The following is a 23,615-nucleotide window of genomic DNA, read 5'->3' on the forward strand; positions in this document are numbered from 1 at the left end:
ATCTTTATCAAATCTCTTTTTAGAAGATCATTTGAAGATTTTCAAAATAAGTCAAGACTTATCTATGAAAGTATACTTTCAAGAGGTAATATTAAGATTTAAAATATTATCTTTTGGAGGATTTTAAGATTCTTATATTTTATCTTTTACATAAGTTGATTAGATAGAGTTATAGAGATAGGATCTCCTAGTTTAAATTGTTATTCTACACCTATAAATAGATGATATTTATACGTGTAAATTCATTCAAGTCTTAAGTGTTTAGACCTATAGAGCTTAAGCCTATAAGTAGTTTAAAATCTTTAAGTTCAATATAACATTTTTTTTGTTTTTTTTACTTTTGCCTTGATTTTTTTTTCTTATTTTGTTTAATCTTGGACTAGTAATACATTATTATACTTATATATGATTTCTCCCTTTCTTCATAGATTATGAAGATATTTAAGGATTAATCTCTGATTAACTAATTGAGTGAAAGTATAATAATTGGGATTGTTAATTCGAGTTCCTAAAGAAGATATTATTTACCTTAATTTCATAGGATTATGAAGATAATTGAGGATTTTAATAAATGTAGGATCCTTTTCCATAAACTTGGTTGGATAAAAATCAACCCATCACAAAAATTTCTCCTTTCTCACACAATACTTTGATTTTACTATGATGTCTTGTAATCTCAATTCAAGATGTTTTCAAAGTACGTAAACTAGCTTAGATCCTTAGGATTCTTTATAGCAAAAGATGTTTTTTCCTCTAGCATTAATATCTTTCTCTTATTCTCTTAATCTATTGTCTCCCCTTAATATATTTACACCATTTGCTAGATTTAATGTTTTTCTCTCTGAGAAAGATGTTTTCAATGTTTTTTCTTTTATTATTTGATGAATTAGGCTTCATATTTAAAATTTATCTTCACTCTATACATATGCCTATATTTCTTGAACAAACTTATTCATGCTCTACTATGGGGGAAGTCATAACCTATCATTCATGCAATATTCCTACTAAAAAATAATTTTTTTTTCTTCATATGATATTTTAGTTTATGCTAAAGAAATTTTAAAATGAAACAAGAGATAATTTCTAGGGAAAATATATCCACTCCATTAATGTGATTTAACTTAGATTTATTGTTTACTAGCTATGTTCCAAGTATGATAAGAGATTAGGTGACAAGTAGATATGGGAATGTGATCTCATGAATGAGTGATTAAACTAAAGAATTAGACCTTTAGAAATCCGTGATGCAAATTGAAATAGTTTGGGAAATCCATGATAATAAAATTTTGGGACAATGTTTTGGTTCCATGTTAGGAAATAATTCTTTTGAGGTGAAATTTTGGTGGAACCAAAATAATTTAGAAAGGAGAGGATAATAAAGGAGATATCTAACTCTTAACTTATATTCTCCTTTAAATTAAACTTTGTAAAAAGAAAAAAAGGGTAAAACCTAAACTATCATAATATATAGTGATTTTGGAAGCTTCATAGCTTTTTTCGAACTATTTATAATAATTACTCATGTGCTTGATTTAATCATTCACGTACAATTTGAAAAACTCTTAATTTGAGTCATAAATTACAACTTTCTATTGTTCATCTTCAATCACAAAATCAATCTAATTCTAAAATTTACATGTTAATAATTTTTACACTTTTGACATATATAAAAAGTTCATATAGAGGTTCTCTTTACACTTTTGACATATGTAAAAAGTCTTCGGGCTTTACAATTTTTAGGTTTATGATTTCTTTAAATTATATTAATCTTGATTATGTCTTCAATTATGATGGATTTATTTTGATTTTATGAACTTTTACTTACCTACAAATTTCTTCTCTTTCAAAATTATAAATATTTATATATAATTTTAAATTATATATATATATATATATATATATATATATATATATATATATATATATATATATATATATATATATATATATATATATATATATATATATATATATATATATATATATATATATATATATATATATATATATATATATATGTTAAGATCGAAAAGCCAACGAAGATGAGTAATAAACGAAGGACTGCACATTTGACACGGCTTGGCATGGATAAAGCACCCGTTAGTAATTTACTCTCATCCAAATGGGTTTCACGTCGGTGGAAGGTATGTGAAACATCTCAAATTATTTGTGAAAATGTATTATCTTTTCCATATTTTAGCAACTTGAAACTAAATCTATATACTGTAATTAGTTATAATGATTCATTACTTGTCATCGTCTTTTTGTTTTGTTTTGTTTTTCTTTTTCTCCTGTATTTATGCTGTAATAAAACAGAATGAAAACCTTAAAGCATGCAACTTTGAAATTGATTGCTAAGGTTGTACCACTAAAAAAATGCTCATGTGGGGCAACTCATAATTAATGATGGAGGAGTTCAGTGAAATAGCGATCACAGAGATCAGACAACAGATGAGAAGGATGTGGCAATCAATATAATATATTGTGATACTATATGTGTACAAAACGTGATTTGTATTGAGTTGGAATCAAATTTATTTAAGCCACTTAATGATTTCGTTTGGGTTCCATAATCATATATCATAGATTTAATTAAATTTACTTAAATTGTGTGGTATCTAAATGATCAATCTCTTCAAAAATTTTATGATCCCTTAAGGATTTTTGTAAAAAAAATAATGAATAAAAAAATATTTAACTCGAGATTCCACAAGTAAATATATCAACAATCACTCGATAAATAATATAAATTAGAAATATATACTTAGTAAATTACAAACATCAATCCTTCTTATTAGACTTTAGAAAATAGATAGATTGAATTAATTATAATAGGGGTTATATTTTTCATTAATTCAACAAAGATGGAAAGAGGATCATTGCAAAATAAAAGACTATAGACTATATATAATAGGGGTTATACTTAGCAACCTCCGTATTACCATTCCTAAAAAAATAAAGACTATATATTATAAAATTAGCCGATAATACCTAAGTCATGTGAAACTTTTATTATATTCATTTGTAATATTTTTTTCACAGACCAAAATAAACATGACTGTATTATAGATAAAGAGCTATAAACATCGATGTTCTTCGACTCCAAACAAACCAAAGTTTTCAAATCTTGCTCTCATATTTAATGTAGTTTATCCAATCTGAAGAGCTAACGAATTTACGGCCATGTTGCTCATTATCAAAACTTGTGAGAATCTAACCTTCATAAAATTTTATAAGATATACCAAAAGTTTTCAACAATATTAAAAAAAATCGAGAATATATATCATAATTAATAAGAATTTCAATAAGCTCAATGAATTCGACTCTCCATACATCACCCTGAGGTATGTTACGTTCCTAAAATGCAACACTCAAAGATAACAAGAACTTGCTATAAGTCATATGTGAATTGATCAATAATCACTATAATAAAACTTAAATTATTAATTGACATGAGTTATTTTAAGACTCTTTTCTTTTACCATCAAGTACTTTATATCATAATACATAGAGTTACAATAGTATTTATTATTTTTAGAAAAAAAGATACTACGATATAGCACAAAGTATTTTTAATGACTTAATAATTTAGTTTGATCATGCCAAATCTTATAATAAAATTTTTCAGTCATAACTCTTGATTAGTAACCTTCACAAAATCAACTTCTATTGTTAATAATTCTATAATATATTACTTGATATTTTGTTTATAAATTATCCCTCCCGTTAATAGAGATATAAATCATAGAGGACTTCTCATTATCGAGATAATTTATAGAATCAATACAAAAAAAATATTATCATTTTAAACATATATATATATATATATATAATATCCTTTGTTTGTAAAAATATCCTTTGCTTAAACCTATACCATTGTGAATTGTCAAACCGAAAGGAAATTTCTCAAATTCAAAAAGATTTTTGAGATTTTGAATAAAGGCGTTCACGTGGGATCATTAGACAATCAAATACTAACAAACAATCTTATCATTGTACTATATTTCTGATCGAAATTATTAGTGTGCAGAAAGAAAATGTTCTTTTCCTGTGTGACTTCAGCTCACAGTTTACATAAAACAGTGAAGAAAAAAACACAACCACAAGGTTCGATTTTACTAATTCAAGAACTATTTGACTGCACACATCCTCTTTAAGGAACTTTGGAACAAAAAGAAAAGACCCGATATGCCTAGCAGAGAATACTGAATCAAAACAGACACACAAAGGAAATGTAGTTGGGAAAGCAATGAGAAAATCTCTGTTTCACTCGTTACATTTGATGAAGTGAACACTCAATTTTGCCTCATTGCAAGATAAAACTTTCAAGCTGCCATCCAAAACCAGAGTCGCTTTCAACACTCCCGGTTATGACACTTTCTGCTCCTAAGTTTGCAAGTCATGATGCTTTATGCATGTTATAAGCTCGCGAGTATGTCAGCATAATCAGGGACGATGAAGAAACTTAATGAATTTACACTTTTTGAGTATAAAAATGAACTACAAGAATGTGAGGGATCAAGCTCCAAGTTAGCATCTAGGCATACCAAGATTATGCTTGAGGCCCAGACGATTCGGTCCAACATCTCCAAATCAAAAGCATGATACGAGTAGAGCAATTGAATACGTTGATGATCTACAGTGCGATGAGATGACTACTCTCATCTTTGTAGAATAACTTGCGATGATATCTTCAACTCTAATTCTATAGAAACAATGCGTGAAAAAGTATCTTGCAGCTGGAGAAAGGACTCAAAAGAGCCATTGGTCAGGGACAGTGAGGAAGTAATTTGACATGGCTTTCCTGAACCTTTTCTTGTACTGATCTGGAGAAATTACAGTTGGAGTTGCATTTTTCGGGCCACCAAGGATGCCGGAAGCTTTTACCCATGTTTCAAGTTGCTTGTCCCATGTATATTGCCGCATGAAGTCTATAATTCCTATAACTAGCTCCTTTTGCATCTCATCAATGCCAACCAGCAATGAGTAGTCCATGACATCAACACACTGCAAAAAAGAGATTTCAAGTAAATAAAAAAGGGAAGCATCTTCTTATGTTGTTGGGACTTCTAACTATGATGAACAGAAATTTATGCTCATAAACTAAAGAAGCCCACAAGCATTGATCTTTGGAAAGAAAGCAGAATAATTTACATGTATACCATTGTTCAAGTTGCAGGGTTATCCCACTGTTACATGCTGGAAGATGATTGGCCCCCTTTAACTCATATGACTATGCTAGTTATTCTGAAACATTTAGCTATGAGATTGTATAGGCATTGGTAACCCTTCGAGCTAACGAACTTGCTCATGACCTGCTTTAAACATGCTGCAACAGCATTTATTTCTAAGGAAAGATTTCAAAGGGAAACCTGCAACGCCATATAACAAAGAAAATATCTTACCTCCTGCCTTCCACATCATCATGTTGTTCATTGCCCTTGGATTACCAGAGCAAAACAAAGTCTTTTAGATTTGTGAGTTAACTTGTTATCATTGGTTAAGGTTTAGAAATGGTTGTATCATGAATTCAAATACAACCATACATCTAGTTATGATGAGTAAGATGACCGCACAAACTAACAACATACATTAAAAAACCTAACAAGCCCATGAATAATAAATAATTACTAAAGATAAGATATGACTATGCTACCTAATAAGTGTTTGGAGTAATTAAATCAAATGAAAAACAAATGACTCCAATGTGTAGTCCATTAAAGGGTCAAATATAGCAGGTAAAATCCAAGGTATTTCCAGTAACTTGGAGGAAAAAAAAAGGCACAAGTGTCAAATGAGCATCAACGAAGGCACACCAATTTTTGAAATTTGATTTTCTTTCCTTTTTTTTTCTCAGTGAAAGCCAGCCAGAGATATGTTCTGAAAGTTCGAATAGGCATGATCAAATTATCCAATTCACATTAAATAGTAAGAAATTTGAAATTTGATAGGTATTCATATTAAGAAATAAAACATAGTAAACAATTTAGTTATCAGAATCAAAATGAAATAGATTTCTTACTGTGAGAAAATAAGTATCGTTCCATACAGCCCGCTCCAAACTTCTCTTTGCCTTGCTTCCCAGAAATATTGGTTTTGTCTCTAACAGATTCAAATCTAGTAGAACTGTGTTGTTTCCCGAAGTATCAGGGTTATAACGGGAGCGTAGAGAACCTTTGAGATCATAAACTCTTGAAATATTCCTCTTAAAAAAGAGGTTCTCCATTACCATAACATCCATTTTCATTTCCCTCCCGCCTTTTGTGTGTTTGACAGTCACCTGATACATATAAGAGACAAATCATTACAGTGATGCTTTTACATTATATGTTTGCAAACTAAAGTATGATGGTGGCAGTCTGTGACCTGATAAATACCAAGGACTTTAGCAAGGCAGGTGGGACAACCAGAAGTTATGGATTGCGTCAAATACTTGAAGTATTGTGGAGCAAACTCCTCAAATGAATCTAACTCTGTTTTGGTGACCTGCTTAATTATGAATCTTTCATCCAATGACTTGGCAAAGTAAACATTGCTTTTACCACCTTGTGCACTCCATCTCTTGCAGCGGCTTAAGGAACGTATATAATCAAATTCACTTGGGCAGCATATCTTCCGAAATGCATGAAACTGCTTTGCAAAGTAGCATATAACAGAAAACTTTGCCTTGTCTGAAGGAATTGAATACTCATCCTCAAAAGAAATTTTGAAATGTGTTTCTTTCGTATCTAATAGGTTCATCTGAGATAGTTGAGGTTCATCATGTCCAACATGAGAATGAGACTGAAATTTTGGTTGTTGAGCTGCTAATCTTGTACCAACATTGTTGTTGCTACCATAATTTCCAACACTTTTTTTTCCCACCATACTGAAGTCCTCAATTTCATCCAAACTAGATGTTATGCAGTCACTATACTCTTGGGAAGCCATAGCATACGATATTATGCTGGTGGGCTCATCATCATAAACTGCAATAACAATATCATCAAGAGCATTTTGAGGTAGAAGTAACCGTGCCCTGTCAGTCATCTTTTCCAACACTGGTGAGATATGTACAGGTTTGTGATTGAGAAGATCATCCAATCTCTGAACTAACCTAGGAGAATTTTGTGAGTAAGCTCTTCTCATGCTTGTAATTGGGTCCCTTACCATGCTTGCAAGATCGCCAGAGGAATCAAATGATTTTACTGAAGGTATATGCAATGAAGCAGGAAGAAAACCACCGTGTATTCTTTTACGGAACCTTAAAGCAGAGTCAAATGAATATACTCTTAATGGGGATTTCACCTTCCTGTAGCATGGAGAATCCATCAAAATTACTAATGCATCAGCTTCTGAACTACCTTTCGGTTGATCCATCACTAACTGACCTGAACCACTCCATGCCAAATCAATTTTGTCTGAGAGATTAGACTCACCAGAGATTGATGTATCATCCCAGTCATCATATTGAACAAACACAGAGTTAAAACCTGCTGAGCTTGAACAGTCCTCAATGGACAAGTCAGTTTCAACCATGTTTGTATTACACTCCAAAACCTGGAAGCTAAGTTCTTCATGCTGCTTTGAAAAACTTGATTTATCAGTTCCTAAAAGGGGCGATGACTTTGCAGTAACATATCCAGCTAAGTCCTCAAATGTTCTACCTTTCCTAGGTATTTCTTCCCTCTGTTCTCTCAGATTGGTTTGAGGTGAAAAATTCGTAAGTCGTGAATCAATTATGGTACAACTTTTTTCTTTGGACAACAAGTCTAATGAATAGAGTCGACGATCCCATATGTAAGAATCAAGTAGAAGTGCACGTCTCAGCCGATTGAGATCTAAGATATCAAATGTTTCCTGAAAGGGTTGAATATTCCCCACCATAACTGGTTGAAGCAAGAGCTGTTACCACATAAGAGGGAAACTTTAATCAATATGGATTTGCCCTCAAAAGATTTATCATGACAAGGCTTAAAACTTCAAATCAAGAGAACTTAAAGAACGAGTGTCATTGCAACTTACATCATACTCATGTCTTTCCATTTTTAACAAACCCTTCAGCTTGATAATGTGTCTATAGATGCTTGCTTCTAAAGGTTTATCCTTTAATGTCGTAATCTTCCTCTCAATCACATGGAGAACATCAGATATCTTACCATGCAAGATATTTATTTTGTTGGATACCTGTGGGAGCAAAAAGTCACAATCTATTACTAAAGCTTTTGAACTTGATGTACACATAAACTTATATGCAAAGAATACAAAATACCAAAATTGCCTCCTGTCTCAACCATTCTTGCTGAATCTGGCAAGTGAAATCCAGAAGTGATGGTGGCAAGCAAACAGATAAAATATCTACAGGAGAATAGCGAAAGAACGCAACCATGCTGCCAAACCTGCAGAAGAAAAGAAAGAAATTGAAATTTGCATTGGAAGTCAACTCATTTGGAGGTTGGTTCAAACTTTCTTATCAAGCATCAAATACCCATAAAAACGAAGGCAGTCTCTTTGTAGAGAGTGACCACAAGTTGCAATACGGTTAGCAGTTGCATGACTTGAAAAGCTAAGCTCCAAGAATTTCCCAAAAGAGAGCCCCCATGCAGCATCTGACATAATTACTCTGCGTGCAGCTGGTGGAACTCCATCCTCATCTTTTTCACACTTGAGGCATCGATGCCACATCCAAATCCTTCCATCATGTTCACCAGGTAACTCCATCGAAGGAAGTCTCCTGACCATAATAGTAAGGCTGCCCTGCTGGTGAGTATAACACCTAACATGGGCTTCTGTTGGCTCTTTACAGAATTTACAATAATTTGTCTGATGATGATGAAAGAAAATTTAGAAAAGTTCAGAATGTGTAAAGAACATAGAATAGAGTTGCACGGTCCATTGGCACAAAAAAAATACCTCGTCAAACAAGTCATCACGAAGATATCTCCCCAAAGGCTTATCAAAACTACCATAAAACTTGATGCGGAAAAGCTGAGAGCGCTCACAAACTCTGTTTTTTTTTATACAAGTGCTAGATAAAGAAACCAATATGCTCTGATGATTGTCAGCCGTGGAAAAGTAATCCCCAGGAACCTCATTCTTGATAGCACTATCTGATTTTTTATGTTCATCTGATCTAAGAAACCTGTCACTAGCAAAGTTGCTTCTTTCTTTAACTGATTTCTCCAGCACCTCACGTTGGTGATTGCTTATATCAGTATGTAAAGGTGAAAGGGGAGTGAGCTGCTTACAACAAAATCCAGGGTATGAACCCGTTAACCCACAAACACAAACATCTGAAATGGATCCAAAAGCTAAGCCTGTGTTGTTCTCAGAACACGGAGCAGAAAAGGCATCAGTATTACAAGAGTTAGTTTGTTCAGAAAAATCACTGTGCGTCTGTAGATCAGAACTTGGCTCCAAAATATCTTTGTCCAAATGTTTAATATCTGAGGATAAAGACAGGCTCTTTGTGTCAAGTTCACAGTTTGAGCCATCTTTCTCATGACTATAAGCACTCGGGGCAGCCAAACTAGAAGTTGTTGAAACTAAGTCATCAGCTTCTATCAACTTTTTAGGCAATGTAACTGAAGGCCCTACAGGAAGTTTAGGAAGCATTGCGCCTTCATCTTCAAGGAATGAGGTCTCTAGTGATAGATGATATGCTGCAAAGCTTGCATACTGAACAACATGCTTTAATTTCTTCAATTCTTCAAGGCATGCCCCCCTTAGAAGGACCTATAGAAATTAGATTAAGTTGAGAGCAGCAACCAAAAACTCCAAAGCAACAAAAATGCCAAAAATATAAGAGTATGTCCAAGTATTACCGTACCACACCACCACCACCAGATAAACCAAGCTTGTACTTTCAAGTTTAGGCAATATTTATGATACACAAAGCCATTTAGTTCCTAAAATTTAATCTGTATAAACACCAATATGTAAAAAAATTACATCTTTACAATCATATATGTAGAATGATATCATTTGTGAACAATATCTGTTATTTTACCAACTGACATCAAGTTAGCAGAGTGAATAGTGAACAAAAACAATGTCACTGTTGTTCTATCACAAAAATGTTACTAAAGAAAAGACAGAAAAGAGGCAAGCTTGAGGTAGACTTGTTGAAATGCATCTTAAATGGGTGCTTGCAACTTAACTATCTAAATTTAAAAAGTGATCCTTTGGCAATATTCTAAACCTTAGAATGTGGTGAGGATGTGAATAATTGGGGATACAAATCTGGTTGCATCCCTCTCTGTAAACAGAAAGAAAGTCCCATTTACATAGGCAGCTAGAATGATGCTGGGATAACTACCAGCAAAACTTGAAGCAAATTTAGATACTGAGCAGAAATGGAGAAAAAGAAAAAAAATTAAAGCTGACTACAGAGAGGGAAGAATTATTTATGGTTATAGTTCCTAATGAAATACACAAGCATCGACAGACCCATTGCGTCTCCAGCCTCTCAAGGCTATATACAGGCAATGATAGAAAGTGAAAGAGACTGCCATCAATTGGCCTATCAAACATTAAAGGTTACACGTGTGATGCAAGTTAAAAACATACTAAAAAGATGCATCTCTTATTCCAAGCCTTCTCATTTTCAAGCTCAAAATAGTTGAAAGTTCTGTGGGAAACCACCCTAGAAAGAAGCAAGAAGTCGTTGACACCAGAAAGGTAATATCAATTCACCAATATCCTCTTTAAGGAAAAATAATGCAAGTATCTAATATGATTTATACAAGAATTATGCATATAGATAAACATCAACTAAAAAGCTTCGATGAGCATGCTGGCAATGATGATACATTTAACTCTTCAAAGACAAGATTTCGTTGAAACAAGTTCTTCAAGCCATAATTACGCCTTCCATTTTTTGAATGAGGCCCTGGCCTGAAAGCCAATTTTTTCATGGAGGTGGTGCCTTAGTATTTGACCCAAGTAACTTTGCCGGTGTGGGATACCACATTATACTGAGAAAAGGAAAAGAAAAAGAGTTCTACTGGCTAAAGGAGCTTTGCAAATAGGCCTTGCTAGCTCAAACTGTAACCAAAATCATAAGTGCAACTGTCGACACACTAACTTTTTAGGTTTGGTGCAAGGTCATGCTTAGACTGAAACTAAATATAACAGGAATTCAGACCCATTCTTGACATCCATCAGGTAGCCAATCATAATAAGTTGTTGAATCTAATTTCAGTAATGGTGCTCGGCAATCTTAATTGCTCACAAAATAGTAAATACCAACTAAGACTTGCAATGGAAGCATACAAGCAATTAGTTTTCACTACAGCCTGGAACAGGATTAAATCTAATTTAGGTTATCTAGAGGCTTTAAAGTAGACATTTTAGCAAGTTCTTTGTTTGTAGTTTCATGTTGGATTTTGGAAGAGTTATATATTTAGATCAACATCATCCTTGCAACAAGCTATCCATGAATATTAGGTTTGTAACTAGATCACTCATCAATGCAACAAGCTTTAGTGCATGTTACTGTGTACTCTATACCTCTACTTCTTGACAAAGTCAAAAAGACCTTAATCTTCATTGCATACAAATTTTGGGCTACACAAGGAAGGAATATGGACGAGCTAAATCAGATGGATCAACTTTTTCAATATTTTCAGATTAATTATCCCTTGGATGTGTCCATTCAAGTAGGTATGCAGCAGATGAGGATGCCTTGGCTGATAAAACAGATGATAAATCTGCATGCCTGCATTGAGTCCAGATAGTGCAAGAAATTCATCATTACCGTGCACCCTAGATGCCGTGGACAGCCTTCAAAGAACATCAAAGTTTTACTGGGTTTCTTTGGATGTCGGGAAGATGAGAATTCCTCATACACTTTTTCTATCCGAAACATTTCACAGTGTCCAAGCTTTGCTGAAGCAACACCATCAATGGATGGAAGAATATGAGCACCAGTACACCTTGATATCCTCTCTAAAAGTGATTTCTTGACATTTAACACTAAAGATATCTCTTTTTTCCCCAAAAGATATTCTTGAGCATATGAGGAAACACTTTTTTCAACAAGAAGCACATTGGGCCGAAGTGCCTCTATCTTAGAAAGAGCCATCTTCATGTAATTGGTTTCCTGTGTATGTCAAAATTGAGTCAAAACTAATATAGACAAGGACGACCCATCGGAGTATCAAAAGCCACGGTTATAACCTGCTCAAGCAGAGCTCCTATAGATGCCAGTTCATTTGGGACCTTTTGATACTCCAGTGCTCCTCCAAAAAGAAGCAACCTAGGGTTACTATGCTGCGACACCATGCGTTTATGCTTTACATTCTTAGTACAAACCACTCCCTTCACTAGGGCGCTGTTAAATAATGATCACATATTAGTTTCTCGACTATAAAGGAAATTAGGATATCATGTCATCAACACCCTGTTACAGAAAGTAGCTAAAGAATTCATACCTATCATTTGGACTTCCTGATGCGATACACTTGACTTTAACATAATCACCTGGATCCATGCTACCTCCCTTGCTAGTATCTGGTTTGACAAAATTTGCAGCTTGCCAAGACAATGAGGATACTATCTCCAGCCAGTCCTGACTCTCTGAATCATTTCCAGCATGAACACCTTCTCCCTTCAATAACTGTGACACAAGGGCCCTAAAATGTGCATGAACAGCATTCCTCAAAGCCTCCTTGTGGGATTCACTAGATTTAAAGAGTTCGTCCGACTCCTCGACATCATCCTCCTCGTCAGTATGTCCAAAGAAACTGGTCTCTGTGTCGTCCTGCTTGTCCTCGGGGAGAGGAGGGTAAAATATACGATCATTTTCAAAGTTAAAGTGTTGTGGAGCCTTTTGACTTTCTTGATTAATGTATCCACGAAGGTTATCCGAAGCGCAATCACCAGAATTCTCCAACAAATCCTCAGAATCTGCTCCATATTTTCTTGACTGGCTCAAAGAACCTTGATCAGAAATTCCACACTTTCTCAAGAGAGGACTAACCGATCCTTGCTCAACAGACCTAGAAGGGCTGTCCAAAGGACTTGAATTCGCTGACCTGTACAACTCATTTCCAGCACTGGAACTCATGCAATCTATGTCAGAGTAATCCTGAGACAACACGCTCATCGGGGTGAAAAGCTGCTTCCCCTCATCATCGCCCTCGTCATCTTCGTAACTCCTACAATGACAAGAAAACAGCACAAAAGATGAACCAACTGAACGAATCATGAAGAATAGAAGAACGATCTAAAAAGTGGGGGAATTGCCTGTAAGTCGAACAACGAAGAGGGCGCCGCGGGGACGAGAACTGCCGCGACTCAGCCAACTGGCCGAGCCTGTCAGTACTAGATCTGGAGAGGGGCGACTTCGGCGAAACGAAACGGTTAACTTCTTCGCTCGCGCTGCCACGTTGCTGCGCTGCTTCCCAGGGTCCATTGTCACCTCGAAAGCAGAGCTTGCAGAGAACACGCTGCTGCTCCGCTCGGTCTAACCTCGCGACAGAACCACACTTCCGGCAGACCACCCGGCCGCAGCTCTGGCACCGGTACCCGAAACCCGGCGACCCCAAGCAGTCTCTGCACTGGCAGCACATGGCACGATCACCGCCGGACGACATCAAAGTGTCCGACCAGACGTCCGGAAGAACGCTCACCCAAGATCTGACCTTTAGTATCAGATCAAGAATTGGGTAATTGGCTACTCCCATAAACCGAAACTGCTCGCAATCATAAAAATAACCTAGCAGTTCCCTTTCCCTCCGATGAAATTTCTTCTTTCCTGTGAAGATCTCTTGCAAACTCCAACCAAGAAGAGAACACACGTACACCACCCAAAAAAATAAAGGCAAGCTTTCCGATTTCTTCTAATCCCAAGAAACCAAAGCCAAACACCAAACACAAAAATCAAAAGCAGAAAAATCAGCACCCTCCGGAAGAGACCAAAATTTTCTCCGACCGGCAACCGGGTGGTATTATGTACAAACAACTTGAAGCTTAGAACACCGGACACCAACGCATTTCAGAGTCCTCCGAAATCCAATTTCTTTTTGCGCCCGAAACCAAATCAGAACGCCAAGAAAGGAGCCGCAGCCCACTCAGCCGATCCCCGATTGCTCTGCAGAGACCCCGGTCGGGTCATTGACCATGAGAGCAGAAGGCCAAACTTTTGGAGGCCCAGCAAGAGGAAGAGAGCTAAATGGGGAGGAGCAAGAGGGCATCGGCAGCGGGGGAGCTGATCTCTACAGCGGCGGTGAATCCCATCGTCGGAGAGGACAATCTCTTCTCCTTTGGAAGAGGCGACACAAGCAGGCTAAAAACAGGTGGAAGGTGGACGGAAGAAGGAATGCTTTCTCGACCGATGGGGCAAATTTATATACACCGAAAGCTCTGCGAGGGCTTTGAAAAGAAAAGAAAAAAAAAAGCATATTTAAGCGGAAAGTAGAGGGTATTGGTGGGCTTTCATCCTCCCCGCAGCGAGAGGACGACGAACGACGAAAGGATGAGTAGGAGAGAGATCAAGAGACAGAGGTGTGTGAAGACGACGGACGATGGAAACATATTGGCGCCCGAACTCAACCCATCGATTGGACCCACTGAAGGAGAACATGGAAAGTAGTTTGATTTGTGTGGTAATAGTTCCTTGTCCCAAGTCAACTACGACACAAGATTGGGGATTATTCGTGAGTCATAACTTATGGTTTTAGATAGTCTAAATGTATTGTTTAGTGAATATGATTCGTAAATTCTCATTAGAGTTTTCCAAGTATTTTATTTTTTAATATTATTTATAATATTAAGATGATTATTAGAATGATATCAAATTTAAAATTACTGTATGTATGATTATTAGGATGGAGTTCAAAACCGACAGCATAATGACGCAAGCAATTGCGCCAATTAATGTAGGTTAGTTGGTAGTTAATGAAAAGCCAACATCTCAATTGACCACCAAATAGGTTAGCAGATGGTCACTTATGACGTCTCAATCTTATCTTTGTTGTGTATCCTTTGCCCCCAAAAAAAAGAAAGATCAAAATATTTATCACATAAATCTCAATAAAAAGCCAATATTAAAAGAAAGAATACTAAATATAATTTTCTGATTTGATGACTAATTAGAATGTCACGGGAAACATTAACTTCAAGTCAACCAAAAAAAGTTTGACTGTGAAGGAACAATTTGTAATAACATGTAACAACGGAAGGTGTATTAATTGTTAGCACTATTCTCTAAACGCTCGATAATCCAATATTTGCTCTTCTTTTCTTTTTGCTATCTCTTTGCTTCGCTTTTAGAATACACAATATAAGTAGCAACTATGGAGACCAAGAAGAAGAAAAGGAGTGATGAAAAGTATAGATGATGTCGAAATGAAGGTAAGTTTTCTATTTGATTAATTTTGTTCTTTTAGGTTTAACCTATTTAAATCATGTACAAACAATTATTAAAAATCAAATTATAAGTTCAGCAAAAAAGTTCACTTTCCTCGCGTCTTTAACTGTTCCTTCTCTTCTTTTAATCCTATGGTCAATGACACTATCTGTCCAACTGAAGTACGATTAGAATCACTCATATCTCAGTTCGTATCCTTCCAAATGTGTTCATCAACAACTTTACACCACCTGTTCTTTCCATCATTTTAATCATGTCAGTAACGAGACCAAGATGAAATGGTGATGCAGCGTGGCCCCATCATTTCCTTGGCTCCTTGATCAAGGAGATACCACAAGGTCCCATCATGCCCCCACTTTGTGGAAAAAGGAGAGTTTGGCCTACAGACGGAAGGAGGAGAGTATCATAACTTGCTGACCATGTGGAGTGGAGGAAGGAGGGGAGGACGAGGGAGGGGAGGCGCCGCCCCAAGCTGCAAGTCCGGCTTTTTCCTCTCCCCTTTCCCCGCCCTGACTCACCACCACGTGAAGTGGCCGAGTGCATGCATGCAGGCTTGCGTAAGATTTCCTTCACCATGAAGAATAGTCAGTCTTGTGAGGGAGTTTAAGCGAGATAAAACGGACTGTCTGCCGCGGGATCCTCGTGTTGGAATGGTAGAACAGATTTAATTGATCTTTCATTATGCTGATTAATTGTGTATTGGATGATAAGATCAACCTCATCAGAAAAAGACATCTGTGGATGCTTTACTTCACGGGAAATTGTGAGATGGATGTTGCAAACTGTGACTTCCTTCTTGTCGTGTGGCAATTCTTGTGTGTTGTTGTCGTCCTGTTGATATTGGAGAGTTGAAATCAATCGCTGTGGATGATGACACATGTGATGATTCAGACATGGACTCGACAAGAAAAAGATTTGAATGCGATCATGATGATCGGATATCGATTGTGTTAATTAAAAATGATAAAGAATTTATACATATGGGTTTTGTTTTTCAAATAAAAAAAAGAGTTAGAGAATTTTATTGATGAATGGAAAATAATCCATTCGCGTCAGCACAAACCAAAATCAAAAAGTTTGCAGGCACTAATATGATTGGGCAGTCGATTAGCAACACGATTTTTTTTTCTTTTCTCAGAATATATATTATTTTCTAATAATCAATATATTTCAGTTGGAACATGTCTTTGACAATATTTAAAATTATTTAAAATTCTACAATGAGAAAGAAATTGTCTACTAAAGATATTGATCATCATCTTGAAGTCCGATTCGATGTGGGCACTACCAAAATCATCTTCAAAAATTAAACAAAATTCTTTCTACAGTTTTTGCTTCACAATAATTGTTGTCTGTCTTGTTAAGATATGCCTAATCATGTCTATATTATTTATAGCTTTTTAATTAATTGATTAAGATTGAAGACGATGTATAACATCAAGATGTGGCTGAAATAGGGTTTGAATTCCATTTCCATATATATATATATATATATATATATATATATATATATATATAGAGAGAGAGAGAGAGAGAGAGAGAGAGAGAGAGAGAGAGACCATTATACAACATTTCCCTTCAGCTTCCTCGTAAAATCTCATGCATGGTGGGCGGAGAGGTGGGGGAGGCGACATGATCTTATGAAAAGCATGCATCTTCTCACATGAGAGAGAGAGAGAGAGAGAGAGAGAGAGAGAGAGAGGGCATCACCACCTGAGGAGGAACAAATGCAGCTTTTGCACACATTTTATGAGTACCAGATGGACTAAAGGAATCCAGAAAGAGATGAGAACATGATATGGTGGCACAAATGGACAGAGTAGGTGTGATGAAAAGGTGGATTCCTTGCCCTGTCAACAGCTCTTTGGCGGTGGTCGATGACAGCCTCTCCGGCTCCACCACTTGCTCGTATCATTTAGGGACATTGTAGGGCACGTTATGTGGGTGATAAATATTGGAAGACCTGCACGGCTCCTCACAGCTTTATGGGGAGCAGACAAATTGCTACATTACATGTTTCTTCTCATCGATCTTCTTCTTGAAATCTGTGTCGCCTGAGGCAAGAAAGTAAAGATCCGTCTCATCACTCAAAAATCTCATCTTTGTTTCAAATTCAATCAACAATTCAAAAAAAATAATGATATTAATCTTTTTTCTTTCCCAGTCTAATAATATATCTAAGCTGTGTTTACAAGTTCATATGAAGTCGTCGGAATCGACTTTATTTTTACTCATGTGGGTTGGGAATAAATGATATTATGACTTCTCTAATCTTTCTCAAATTCTAAAAATTATAATTCGATTCCATACCATTCCATTCTCTAATCACAATTAATCAAAACAGATTGGTGGATTGTGAGTTCGGTGTAAAATTATAAAATTTTATTTAAACCTCATTCATAATTGCTGGTATCTAAATTTTATTCTTTCATGATTCTACCTAAAATTCAATTCGATAATGTGAAATCCAAAAACTCCATTTTTATTGCACTTGCCAAAATAATATAATAGTGATATTGTGAGTCTAATTATATATTACTCCTGTAATTATTTATCTTTAACATTTCGATTCTTATACTTTCAAAAGTTATATTGAGATTCTTATACTTACGTAAATGAAACATTGAGATCCTCAAATAAGGTTAAAAATTAAAATATATAAAGTTAAAAATTAAGAAAGAAATTTTTTTTATAGCAACGGGGTTAAATTATTTCACTTTCGTAAATATAGAGATCTCAATATAGTTTATAAAAATATAATGATCGAAATACTAAAAGTAACTAATTACACGAGTAATTTGTAATAAGTTGGATATTATGTATTGCCTACTCTTTCCATGATTAAACCTCATCAACTGTCCAAACTATAGCACAATGACATACCTAACATTTGATGTTCGTGTAATATTTCACCGATTTGTAAATTAAAATTATCTATTATACATAATTTTTTTTCCTATGCTTAATCGGGTCAAGTGTTTTATTAGTAAAAGATTGAAGTTTTATATTAATCTTTAAAATCTTATGATTTTATATATAATTACTCTAATTATTATTCGCTAAAATCCTTATGTAAGTTGAATCATTTATCTTGAATCAAGTATAGGTCTAATTATAGTTGATTGTTGTATTCTGAATCTGAAATAGTACATAATAAAGTTAGCTACTAGAAACAATACATTATAAATTATGATGGGAAGAGGAAGAGAGAGTTTTGTAGTAGACTTTTAATGAGATAAGGCTCACCAAACAAAAAAAGATGGGTCGAGGGAACACGAGGAGATGGTTGTTGAGACGGAGACTTGAAGAGGATGGGAGATGCCATCCCGGATCTTCCATTTCTAAATGTCCTTTTGTAGAGGATAAGGGCGTCAAAGAATATATTTAATTGAAGTCTTGTGTTAGATAGCCTAAAACTACAATTAAGACTTCAAAGATCTTAGTGTATGTTGTTGTTGGCATGTACCTACGATACGTAATCGAGCTTAACGTGCGAGAATGATACATACAACTTCAAAACAATTCGAAGGAAACTACTTCGATCAATGTTATAATTATGGTATCATTTAAGTTTAATATTTTTTAATTATAGTTTCGAATTCTTCGATAAGCATAGTATTTGAAATCAATCGAGATATAAAACTATATCGAAAAGATACTCTGACAAAGCTCGTTAGTATAGATTCAAAGAGTTCAGTCAAGTTTTGCATCTAAGAAGTAATAATTAACTAATGTCTTTTGCTATGATTGTGACTAATATTGTGAATAGTTATATGCATCGTCAATCCATCAATATCATCGTAGAATTGTATGTTGAATTCGAGGAATATAGAACAATAATTTTCTTATTAATGTTAGTTAACAATAAAGCTAATCTATCAATCGTTAAAGAGTTAACATGTCGAAAACTAACCATCAATATTTTCTTATTAGTTTAGATATGTAAATCTATAATATTTATTTTTTTATGCTAGTTTGAAAGATGATTATTCTTAATTTTATAGTATAAGATTTTGGACGTATATTATCTACCCCACTCGGTATTAGACAATTTGGAATGACGAAGTATATCTAGTGATAATACTAGTGGTGAGATAAACGAATATGGTGATGATAATACATACTAGCGGTAGATTGTGGCGGCGTAATCACCCACAAAGCAACAAAGTTTGTGTCGTCACTGCCTTTAGAACAATTGAATTCTTTGTCAAAAGCTGAAAAATATGTTTCTCCTTTTTAACAAAAACTAAAAATATAGTGGCATAATGGGGAAGATGAAAAAGGATTTCTTAAAAGATGAAGGGAGTGAAAGAGACGGATAGAGGGAAGAGAACATGACAATGATAGCATGAAATAAAAATAATTTAATGAAAGAGGACGTGAGGATGAGAGAAAAACAGTGAGTTAGATAGAAGATAGAGTAGAGTTAACGAGGGTGTGGCGGCTAGGGATGATACATGACAATAGTGTTGGCTCCAATCATGTTAATTAAATATAAAGAAAATATAAAGTTATTAAAATAAGAAGAGAGAGAAAAGAAAAAGTAGAATGAGAATAAAAAATAAAGTATTAAAAGTAAGGCGAATAAAAAATAACTTGTCCAAGAGAATAATACAAAATGAATAACGTTTTCTTTGACCATTCAAAAAGTAACAATAAAATATATTTTAAAAAAGATATGATTATATTAATATTAAAATTAATAATCTAATAATCGTCATCCCTAATGTCACGATCGATCGCTATCTATAAAATTACCATCAATGTGTTATTATCATTTTAGTAATCAAGATAGCTTCGGGTCATACCTAAAAAGCTTATACTTATAGCTCAATGTTCATAATATTATTAAAATTAAAAATATTTTAAAGGATATTATCTCTTCTAATTCATATTAACATGATAGCTTTGATCGAATAAAATCTCCATATCAATATTTGATTATCCCAAAATATTTATCTCTTAATCTATAGATATATGATGTTACTAAGAAAATAAGATATATCGAGAGAACACAACTTAATTACCCAAAGTATATACAGTCTATAAGCATCTTCCTATCTCAAATAAGTCACTAATACATTTATGCATGAATGTTATTATATCTCAAGTGGTCCAACTTCGAATTACCAATCTTGACTGATACTTCTGTGGAAGCTCAAAGGGAGAGGCATGGAGAGATTATTGGCGTCGCCATCAGTCCTCCTTAGCGCATGAAGACAGCCATAATAATGCAACCATGGAAAGCTGATGATACCTTTCTTTTTCTCTGCCCTCACCTAACATCTCTAATGCTATCGTACCATTTGATGTAATATATGCGATCGAGGAGGAGTCCGAAACATCACACCATGATCGGATTAGATTGACTATATTTGTTGACTTCCCTTATGTTTTTTATTTGTTAGAAATATTTACATGTGAGCGATAAAAAGAGATAAACTAAAAGAATAATCTCATATAATTAAGAATATATATATATATATATATATATATTATGTGTATCTAAAAAAAAATGAGATAAGATGAGATCCGTAACTAAGCCTAAGTCTCGCATTATTATGAAAAAAAATATGATAAGTAGATGGATTGAGATGGTAGTAATCTCGTATTATTAAGGACTCAAATGGTCAAATTATTTATAACAAGATTGAACGCTTTAAACTTTGGATCAATTGAAATGATATTATTTGATATAATATATGATAACTCGTTATTTGATTTTCAACAAGCTCACACGTAACAAGTATTATAAAATTGGTGAGTACAATCTTTCTTTCAAAAAATAGTCTTAAATTTTTATATCATACAAAAAATTTAACGAATGGAAAATGTTTTAATTGTTAGGAACAACCTTAAGTAGGTTAAAGACATCACATTCGATACATGAGAACTTTAATTTCTTCCTTAAATTTCAACAATGTTGAAGTGGATGTGCATTCATTGAATTCCATCATCTTTGACTAAGCTCATTTCTCTCTCCGAAAAATAAATAAATAAATAAAAATAATTTATTTTATTATAAATATAATTAAAACATAAAAAAAGATCATTAAGCAAGAGAATAATGTCAGTGCAATGACACTCCATAAAATATCTTTTACCTTAGAATAATTACCCATGACTCTTCTGATTGCTTGTATCTACAAAACTACTATATGAATAACAAGGAGGATATTCTTGGATGCACCTTTCGAGTAATGCATCTATTGATTGATATTTACAGGTCAAATCATTTTGATGCAAATCATGCATTTTTGGATTGATGAAACCCAAGCTACCAAAATATGTTCAACTTGAACCAATAATGGTTGATGGTGAAGAGGTCAAAGATGAGGTAATCAATGTTGGTTGTGCTGTCAAATTCAGTAACCAAGAAAGAATGCAACTTTAGAATGGCATTGAGGATACACTTAACCAATGAAGAAAAAGTAGGAAGTCCAGATGACCATCTGTGCATTGTATTGACTATTGAGTCCACCATCATCCACAACAGGGCCAAGATTGAATGAAGCACATCATCATCTACCTAACACAGAATAATAGTGGTAGGTTAATCCCTCCACACACATCAGCATTGAAATCTTTCGACAGCCTACATTGAATGTTTGAACCATCTCAAGTCTGATTTCCTCATTTGATCAACACTGTATATCTCACCTAATATATTCTTGATGTAAAAAACTTTGCTTCAATTGAGAAAAAACAATTCATCGGGCATATTATTTAGTATCAAAAATTGAATTGACTTATGAGGATTGAATAAATGTATGTACCAATATTGATTTATATTTAAGTGTTTTAGTTAATGATTTAGGCTTGATAAAATTAATTAGCCAATTATTTCATTTGATCGAGTTATAATAAGTGTGATACTGTGATATAAAGCATCGACGATAAATAGGAAAAGCTTATATAAGATTTAAGTTTTAATAAGCTCCTTTAGAGGCTGATGCAAATAAACGAATTTTTGTTCGAGGTCTCCAAGCTGTATATTTCCTTATGATCATTAAATCAAATTAAATCTTAATGAATAACTAATTGATTTTGATTTTTTCAGTCATCCATTTTCCCTCTCATAGTCGATTAATAATAAAACAGATTATTCTGATATATAAAATATAAATTCCAATGGCTTTTGCTACTATAACCTATTATTATTATTATTATTATTATTATTATTATTATTATTATTATTATTATTATTATTATTATTATTATTATTATTATTAACTTAAAATTTAGTATTTTGGTTAATAATAAATAACTCAGATATCAAATGAGTGTATAATCATTGGTTTGAGTTAAGATATTTTAGATAATATTAAATAATTCAGACCATAATTCTAAATTATCACAAAACAACGAGAAAAGGCTAATTGAAGCGGATGGAGATTAGTAGGAAGTGTTTTCTAGAAAGGAATAGAGTGATGATTTGGAGCCATTCTTTTTGTTCTTTTGTATTAGCATGAGTGGAGCCTTTCATGGGTGAAATGGAGGTTGATGGAAAGATGGAACCCGACCAAGATTTATTGAAACTATTTAGCCTACATAGCTAGTGGTTCTATTCGATTTGATTTGAGTTGTTTTTAAATGAGTTTTGATTTATTAATTAAAAAATAATTCAATGTGGAAAAACATTATACCTTTAAGAAGGTTTTAGAGTTATTGAAGCTTAAAATATCGTAGATCTCATTGTCATCCAGTCACACAGTAGCTTATCATCTTCCCTTCCATAAAAATTAAGTCAATTGTAGAACAAATTTAGAACTAAATTATATATAACTAGAGAAAAACATTATAAATAATATTAGAGATATTTGTTTTGATTCACAACTCGACATGTGACGATCACATTTTTCTTCAGCCGACAATCTTATCACATCAGTGGTATTCAAAAGAAAATATTAAAATATATAATATTTTCTATTGCATGAAATTTTTTTTCTAATTATAAGTATTTAGGGCAGGATCGGCTATAAAAAATAAGCTCGAACATTAATTAATGAGATTAAACACTTTTAACTCTCTTTTCTATGTAATTTGATACAGAGTATCTTATTTGTTATAATATGCTCATATGGATTATGCTGATGCTATGATATATTTTTCAGTCCATAATGTTACCTCATAGTTTTCAACTTAATAAACTCAAATATAATAATTCACGAGCACATTCTTTAGATAAAATTACGATTGTTTCAAGGTACTTTTCTTTGTTATCAAGGAATACATTAACGAAATTAGTTACCGATTAAAACA

At 33.9% G+C, this 23,615-nt stretch overlaps 1 protein-coding gene across 2 annotated transcripts; it reads right to left on the bottom strand.

The window, feature by feature from the left end:
- Nucleotides 1-4,457: 4,457 nt before the first annotated feature.
- Nucleotides 4,458-14,475, bottom strand: LOC135679144 (putative 1-phosphatidylinositol-3-phosphate 5-kinase FAB1C). 2 transcript variants are annotated; one of them, XR_010515168.1, is made up of 12 exons: nucleotides 13,229-14,475; nucleotides 12,415-13,140; nucleotides 12,161-12,314; nucleotides 11,739-12,083; nucleotides 8,894-9,715; nucleotides 8,469-8,803; nucleotides 8,253-8,379; nucleotides 8,006-8,167; nucleotides 6,368-7,885; nucleotides 6,024-6,281; nucleotides 5,164-5,330; nucleotides 4,813-5,008 (listed from the first exon to the last, which is right to left on the bottom strand). XR_010515168.1 is itself a non-coding variant. In XM_065192578.1 (11 exons), the coding sequence occupies exons 1-11, from the start codon at nucleotides 13,666-13,668 to the stop codon at nucleotides 4,754-4,756; spliced, it is 5,142 nt and encodes a 1,713-aa protein (XP_065048650.1). In that variant the 5' UTR covers nucleotides 13,669-14,473; the 3' UTR covers nucleotides 4,458-4,753. The 2 variants fall into 2 exon arrangements, 1 of the variants encoding a protein (XP_065048650.1); XM_065192578.1 differs by lacking the exon at nucleotides 5,164-5,330 and having other exon boundaries at nucleotides 4,458-5,008; nucleotides 13,229-14,473.
- Between the last annotated feature and the right edge of the window lie 9,140 nt (nucleotides 14,476-23,615).

Source organism: Musa acuminata, chromosome BXJ1-7 (assembly GCF_036884655.1).
Source record: "Musa acuminata AAA Group cultivar baxijiao chromosome BXJ1-7, Cavendish_Baxijiao_AAA, whole genome shotgun sequence".
In the NCBI taxonomy this organism is placed as follows: domain Eukaryota; kingdom Viridiplantae; phylum Streptophyta; class Magnoliopsida; order Zingiberales; family Musaceae; genus Musa; species Musa acuminata.